At 43.1% G+C, this 8,226-nt stretch overlaps 1 protein-coding gene and 1 long non-coding RNA gene across 3 annotated transcripts in view; one reads left to right on the plus strand and one right to left on the minus strand.

Annotated features, from left to right (window-relative positions):
• The window catches only part of selenoi (selenoprotein I), an 11,321-nt gene extending 5,553 nt beyond the window's left edge, over positions 1–5,768 (plus strand). The window contains exons 5-10 of one of the 2 annotated variants that reach the window (XM_032542509.1): positions 1,988–2,250; positions 2,333–2,441; positions 3,370–3,418; positions 3,508–3,688; positions 3,807–3,986; positions 5,057–5,122. In XM_032542509.1, the coding sequence (XP_032398400.1) occupies positions 1,988–2,250; positions 2,333–2,441; positions 3,370–3,418; positions 3,508–3,688; positions 3,807–3,986; positions 5,057–5,122 (848 nt within the window). Of the gene's footprint in view, positions 1–1,987; positions 2,251–2,332; positions 2,442–3,369; positions 3,419–3,507; positions 3,689–3,806; positions 3,987–5,056 lie in introns of both variants that reach the window. The other variant, XM_032542508.1, reaches the window with a different exon arrangement.
• An 801-nt stretch (positions 5,769–6,569) lies between these two features.
• Positions 6,570–8,226, minus strand: part of LOC116706002 (uncharacterized) — a 9,679-nt gene continuing 8,022 nt past the window's right edge. Inside the window, exon 3 of the long non-coding RNA XR_004336116.1 lies at positions 6,570–6,663. This is a non-coding gene — a long non-coding RNA (uncharacterized LOC116706002). The remainder of the gene's footprint in view (positions 6,664–8,226) is intronic.

The raw sequence follows: 8,226 nt of genomic DNA on the forward strand, positions 1-8,226 counted from the left end.
TGTGATTATCCATCAACATCCATTCTTTTGATTTTAGTCTAACTAATTCCTAATTTCTGCTTTTCTAACTCAAACATTAGGTATAATTTCCAATAAATTAGGTTTATTGACTGTAAATTCCAAAAATAACTGTAAAACTAAAGTTAATAAGTTAGTGTCACATAGTGTTGAAAACGTCAAAAAAGGGACAAAATGTAAGAAAATGGTAAACATTGCTAAAAAGCGTCAGCAAAAGTGTTGATTTTTAATGGGTTAAAGGGTTAAAATATATGTCTGTCTGCCACATGGCGAGTAAAAGTATCAAAATAGTTGTGTTTTTAGCCATCATTTTGAAGGTGCAGCTACTTTCTTCTGCTCCTCTGCAGGTCACACACACACACACACACACACACACACACACACACACACACACACACACACACACACACACACACACACACACACACAGTCTGGTGCAGACGCCAGCCACCACATCACTCCTGTTCACTGATAGCTATTGTTTACCTCCGGCTAATTCATTGGCTAGTAAGTGGTGATCTTTGGCAGCCAGCACAATGAAATGAAAGAAATAACCGATCATTAACCGTTGACCGGCGAGCGGGTAACGGAGTCCCAGTTCACCTCTAACACACTGCCAGTGGACAGCTGTTGGCTTGTTCCGGTCAATGTTCTGTGCATTGTTGGACACATGCAGCCACTTTCCTGAGAGCACTTGCGAGACTGACGAGTCCCCAGCAGCCCGTGGTGTGTATGTCCAAGCCTGTCTCCACCGGCAGGTTGGCAACTGTGTGGTTTGGATGAGAGGGAGAAAACAGGATGTAGAGCAACACGGAGGATATCGCTCATATATATATATATATTTTTTTTTTTTACATTGCCTTGCATTTCCTCTTTCTCTCCACCAGGAGTCCCGCCTCCCCTCACAAAGACATATGCGACTGTCTCCTCGTTATGCTAAGGAACCGAGAGTGGTCATCCAGTGACTTTGGTAGAGAGAGAGAGAAGGAAAACGGGCATGCAATTGGAAAATATCGCTGAAAATATCGCAAATGGAAAATATCGCTTTTTTTTTTTTATCGTGCGGTTAGTTGATTTGTTGACTATCGCAACAGGCCTAGTACTAGGTTTTGCTATAGCAAACATTATACTTCTAAACTCAAAATAAGAGTTTAGATGAGTTTTTTATTGGAATGTGTGTGTGTGTGTGTGTGTGTGCCACCATGCCATGGAAGGAAACATGGTGGGAGAAGCAGGCCATAAAACATGTGTGGCGAAATGAATTGGGTACACTCTCCGACACTTGACATCGCAGTTTGTAGCATTGCTTCACAAATAATTAACTGAGCATTCCTAAGATCATAGGGATTATATTAGAAGTGCCAGGGGGATGAACTGAGTTTGATCTTTCATATTTAACAGCTGGCTCACTGACAGATGGATGCCCTCACGTTTCCCCCGGGCTGTTTCTCAGCCAAATAAATACAGAGTTATCTTACGGTCAAATTCCCACCCTGTCTGACTGTGTGTCGACTGCAGACGTGCACTCAGTGAACCACACTAAAGTCAGATGAAAATCAGGCTGACCTTTCTGTGAACCGTTAAAGTAAAATAAAACCAACCGTCTTACGAGGATATGTTTTGCGGATTACTTCCATGTGCTCATAGGCAGGTTTTATCCAACAAACCCTAAGTTTCTCTACGTGTCCTCTCTCGTACAGAGCCAATCACGAAGCGCGTATTGATTGCGGGGGGAGGGGAAATCACCAGTGCGCAGTGCGCCTCTGGAAAAAGAACATAAATATGTGGGATCGGCTCGATATCTCTAGTTGTTTGTCCCAATTTCTGATACCGTGGCGGGCTGCTACGATAAAATCAACGTAGAGGAAACACTAGAGAGTGAAAAGAAAGTTCTGTTTGTGTTCCTAATATAAATGTTGACAGAACCACGTACCGTACCAGTGATTCGTGTCTTCTGCGTCGTGTGTAGATGGTGTGGATGGGAAGCAGGCTCGTCGGACCAACTCCTCCACGCCACTAGGGGAGCTGTTTGACCATGGCCTGGACAGCTGGGCCTGCATCTTCTTCGTGGCCACCGTCTACTCCATATTTGGACGCGGGGAGAGCGGCGTGGCCGTGCTCACGCTGTACTACATCCTGTGGGTGGTGCTGTTCTCGTTCATCCTGTCCCACTGGGAGAAATATAACACTGGCATCTTGTTTCTGCCATGGGGCTACGACATCAGCCAAGTGGTAAGATCACATACACACACACGGAGGAGGTAAGTGACCACAAACCAGCCTTGTAATGACTTGACGTCTCGTGTCCTTTCAGACCATCTCCCTGGTTTACCTGGTCACTGCTGTGGTCGGCGTGGAGAAGTGGTACCAGCCGTGCCTGTGGCACTACCTCTATAGAGACCTTTTCAGCTTCATGATCATCGGTGAGCTGTGATTGGTCACTCTGAATACATTCATTCATTACCTGAGCTCAAGGGCAGGACCCAAAAGGACTATTTCACCCAAAGGCTGAATGGTTTGGTGCAATTAGAGCCACTTAACCCTTGTGTTGTCTTCCTGTCGACCATGCAACTTTTGGTTTTTCTGGGTCAAACTTGGAACCTTTTGATTGTCTTTTTTTGGGGGGGGGGGTTGCTGCCATGTTTTTAAAAGCTTTTTTGAACACATTAGTCACTTTTTTCAATGGTCTTTCCTATAAAAAGTGTTTGGAATGCTATAAAATTGGACGAAACAACCAAATTTAAAGAAAGCAGTGGGCTGATCATTGTGTGGACCAATCCACGTTATTATTCTGAAATTTTGGTTGAAAGACACTTTTCTGATTTAAGATTTTTTTTTTCTTTTTCAAAATGGGTCAAATTTAGCCCGAGGACAACACAAGCGTTAAAGGAGATTATATAAATCAGAATCGGCTTTATTTGCCAGGTATGAGGACACGTACGAGGAATTTTTCGTTGCTCACACATACAAAACAACCAAACAATATCTATACACACTAATATACACATACTCTTAACAGAAACAATATAGAGGCAATAGTGCAATGAGGAGTGCAAAGTATGCAGGAGTCAATTGTGAGAGTTATTATTTTAAATGTGGAGCGTAGTGCAACGGATGCTGGAATAAATAATATGTTGTTATATCACAATATGAACAGCTCTGGAATAGTGATGAATAAATAAGTGAGATATGAGAATGATGAGTAAATAATAAATAAGATGTGACTGTGCCACATGTAACAAAGGTTTAAAGGTTGTTTTTTTTTTTAAATCACTATGAAAACAGAGCCATACCTTTTTAAAAAAAAAAAAAAAAAAAAAAAAAATACTAAATTTTTTTTTTAATTTCCAGTGTGTTCCTTCACCGTGACCTTACCCATGAGCCTCTACAATGTCCTGAAGTAAGTCCACTCCTTCCTTTGCGTTTTATGCTATTGGAGTATTACTGTTCCACCTTCTGAACTCGTCACCCTCTGTCGGTTTTTTGCAGGGGTTACCGCGGCAACACCCTGAAGCACAGCAGCTTGTACGAAGCCTTCCTGCCCTTCCTGTCTCCCGTCCTGCTCTTCGTCCTGTCCACCACCTGGGTGGTGTTCTCTCCCTCCAACATCCTCGAGCTGCAGCCCAGGATCTTCTACCTCATGGTGGGCACGGCCTTCGCTAACGTCACGGTGAGCGCGCGCTGATTTTTCCCCACGCATTGTTATTTTTTTGTGCGTTTTTTTTGGCAACACACTGTACGTGCCTGTCCGTTATGTTTATTCCTGTGTGAACGCGTTCGTCCCGCAGTGCAAGCTGATCGTGTGTCAGATGAGCAACACGCGTTGCCAGCCGCTGAGCTGGATGTTGCCGCCCATGACGCTGGTGGTGGTGTTAGCGGCGACGGGGACGGTCGCCAACGAGACCCTCCTGCTTTACCTGTGGACGGCTGTCGTCATACTGGCACACATACACTACGGAGTTTCAGTGGTAAGAGCACACGCATAAAGGACCTCTGTGGAAATTTAAAAAATGCCATGTACAGTAAATATGTAGCTGCAGCCACTCGGCATTAAGACTGGAAACTCAATAATTAACATGTCTTGTTTTTTGAACTCAGTGATGTGTGACAATGTCAAGTTGCAGGGGGTTATGTGTCGCACTATTTCTTTGCTCTGAGTGCTAACTTGCTGGATTTTCCGCTGGTTGCCTGGCGACTGGTCCTCGCAGAAAATAGTCTGGCCCGTAACCTCCCATATAACGAGATTTACCGTATTAAATAGAAAACTTTTGTAACCTTTGGACAGAGCCAGGCTAGCCGTTTCCAGTCTAGCTAAGCTAACCGCTGGCTAGCTGTCACTTCATAATTAACCCCTGTGTTGTCTTCCTGTCAGAATTGAAAATTAACACTTTTATTGATGCTTTTTATCGACTTTTTCTTACATTTTTGTGCCTTTTTTTTTTTCAACGTCAACACTACATGACACTAAATTATTAACTCTAGTTTTACAGTTATTTTTGGAATTTATGGTCAATAAACCTCATTTATAGGAAATTATACTTGATTTTTTTTTGTTAGAAAAGCAGAAATTAGGAATTATTGAGACTAAAATTAAAGGAATGGATGTTGATGGATAATCACAGACTGGAATATGTCAACTTTTACTCAATACTATTTGGAAACCACTTCAATTAGTTTTTTAAAATGCATTAAAATTAAATAAGACGCCCCAAAATTGATGAAAGTAGAGATTTGTACTTGCCAAAGAGCGTTCAATCATGTTATTTTGGATAATTAAGAAGACATCTGATATAGGAATCATGGTTCAGTTTGACCCGAGGACAACATGAGGGTGAAATAACAGATATGACAGTGGTATCAAGCTAAACTGCAGACAGACATTTTCTTTCTTGTATAACTATTTGAATAGACCGGGGTTCAAGATAAGACAGGATTACATGTGGGGGTCCTGTACTTCTAAATGTTAAAAATGATGCAATTGTTGTTGTTATCCACACATGAATGAGGTACAAAATATAATGCTATTTTCCGTTTCTAGGTAAAACAGCTCAGCAACCACTTCAACATCTTGGCCTTCTCCCTGAAGAAGCCCAACAGTGACTGACAGGAGCAAGAACGAATCGGCTTGACGGCAGCGGAGGTTTAGGCTTCTCAGCTTATCGACACTTCACTCTCATCACCACGGAAACCGCATCCCCTCCCCTCCCCTCCATCCACGAGGACTCTGGAATGGACCGTGTTTCCACTGTCCCCAAACAAACACACGCACACATGCACACACGCCCGCATTCCCAACCAACCAAACTCTGGTCTCTGCGATGGGGTGGGCCCAGGGGCTCTGGCTTCCGTCATTGGTGATTGGCTCAACTTGGTTGAGCCAATGAGGTGCAATTGTTTCCTACGGAAATGTGCTTCAGTCATGAGGACGGCCACACACACACACACACACACACACACACACACACACACACACACACACACACACACACACACACACATATACTTGTACATATTGCTTTCATGCAGATAATTTATAACTCGTGGCAAGTACAAACACAGCCACACAAATGCACACAAACAGTTGCACTCACATAGTATTATGAATGTATAATATGCCTTGGGGAAACGCCATTTAAGTCTTATTATCTAATTATTCTATTAACAGGAATGCCTCAAGTAGTGTTGTTTCAAACCTGACCAAACCTCTAAATTGTGGCCGCATGTGGCTCACACACACACACACACACACACACACACACACACACACACACATCCACACACATCCACAGCGGTGTCCAGAATTTACCGGTTCAGTCACCTATTTCGTTTTTTTGACGGGATCATTTTTCTGTTGGAAATCCCACTGATGGACAGTATGTCAATAGCTAAAAAAAAAAAAAAATCAAAAAGATAACTCCTGTAAAACATTGTATACATTTTCCTCTAATTAAGTCCACATTCTGCTCTGCGATGACGGTTGTCATGAGTAATCCGTGTTGGATTTTGTCTGACTAGGGCACGAAATGACCAGGGTGACCTCCTGACCTTTTGAACTCTACTAACCTTCCACGTGAGCCTCCGACAGAGCACCCGGGTCTCCCTACCTTCTGAGGTGTTGTGTCTTCATGCCGATTCGTTCTGTTTTAACTTTTATTTATGTAGATATATATATATACATATATACACACGTATATTTGGTAATATTTTTCTGTTGCCATGGCTATGGTTTGTGGTTTAGTTGCGCAGCGCTTGAATGAAGAGTGCGTTCAAAAGCCGTCAACGGAGCGGACTCACTCTGAGGGAACAAGTCGTCGCACAGGACACCGCAAACGCCACGACACCGCCTGGCGCCGCTCTGCTCACGCAAGGTATCGACCCATCTTTTATACTGTCTGTCCGATAACTTGTGGATTGCTGCGGTTTTTTTCTTTTTTTTCTTTTTCAAGCCGTTAAACCCCGTTTCTCTGGGTGATTCAAACCGGTGTTTCCACGGGGAAGATGGAACTGTAGTTGTTACTGCAGACCGGACTTCATCCAACTGGGTTCCACTGCCGGGCCAAATCCAATTTTTAAAAGGCTTAGCGATCATCTGGGTCACCTCTCATTTCAAGAAATCTTTCATTTTGTTCATGTTAGCAACATAGACTTGTCCGTCTTGGCAGTAGTTTGGAGCAAATACGTTTTTTTTTTGTGTGTAACCTAGCCCTTTGGAATTCCTTTGTTTGAAAAGTCTTGTTTTATATGCAAGACTTCCCCCCCCCCCCCCCCCCCCCCCCCCCCCCCCCCATCTCCCGTATCCGTTGACATAGAAGACTGAAAAGAGTTTCAAATTGCAAGCTTTGCCCGATTGGAGCCGAAATACTCAATGAGGAGCCAAGACTTGGGGATGAAGTCTTCTTCGTCAATATTTTTTTAAACTGTGGTTCTCAACAAGACTAGACGATTTTAGCCCACGACGGTTGTCGGGTTATTGGTTTACACGCCTCAAAAAACAAACAAAAAACGTGGAACGTGTGGATCCAGTCGGCTAAACCATCGGCCCAGTGTCCGGGACCGATGCTAATGTTTGTGAAGGAAAATGTTGGGAAAGACATGCACTTGCCTTGTGAACATTCAATTGGGAGATCCGTCTGTCCCTTACGTGATGTCACACAATTATCATCTCCTATACAGTAAAAGTGGGACTAAAAATAAAAGGTACAAGAAAACGGAAGACACCCTGGGGACGGAAAATATGGAAATGTACTTGGAGCTTCATTTTACTTCCATTTTTACCACGTGTCCAGAAGTTTTGTACATAAACTGTTAGTGAGCAACACTGAACATTTAGACAGCAGCCGCGTCCCTGTAGTGTCCCTGTAGTGTCCCTGTAGTGCTACCATGACTGGGAGAGACAATGGAAGATCCAACTCTACTGCCATAACACCCAGTAAAGTAGCCCATGTTGGTTTGCAGCACCTCTGCACTGTAGCTGGGGAAAGCTCGCTTGCAGTCATACGCACATAAATAATAATTGAAAGTTGATTTGCCCCACGTCTGTGACCTTGGAGAGGGTAGATTGTAGTGACGTGAGAAAAGCTGGGACTGCTACCCAAATGGTGCAAGGTTTTTCTGGTGGTTACATACACTGTCTGGGTACATGCATATCCATGTGTACAAGCCTGTTAATGTTTGGATGTGTACTCTGTATGTGTGGATATCTGTAAATACATATATTATGTCTTCATTTTTATTTTTATTTGGTTTTAAGCTACCTGCTATCCGGTAGGCGGATTTCTCCAAAATGGGGTAGGTGCATCAGCTCCAGGTCCTGCAGCAGTTCCTAGATCCGACAACACAGTTTTTATTTTTTATTTTTTAACAAATCTCATTGCTGCTGCTCTACTGGCCGATTTGGATCTTTTCTCTGGGGTAGTTTGGAGAGGGGGTGGGCTCTGGGTGTTAATACCTCCACCCCAGGCTGGAAACACTACAAACAATGCTAAATGCAACAATGGAATTCATATCATATTAAGAAAAATGTTAGCTGGGTGAGGAAATTTGTGCCAACTAACAAAAAGCAGGCAGAACAAACTAAGAAAACAAGTGGCAGCTGGCAGGTACATTAATCCGTTAAAAAAATAAAAATAATTGTAAGCTAATTTTCTGGGTATTTTTCTAGTGTGCTCCTCAGCCTCACTCACAACTTTCTAAGAAAAGTCTTAATTT

Source organism: Etheostoma spectabile, chromosome 18 (genome assembly GCF_008692095.1).
Source record: "Etheostoma spectabile isolate EspeVRDwgs_2016 chromosome 18, UIUC_Espe_1.0, whole genome shotgun sequence".
NCBI classification, from domain to species: domain Eukaryota; kingdom Metazoa; phylum Chordata; class Actinopteri; order Perciformes; family Percidae; genus Etheostoma; species Etheostoma spectabile.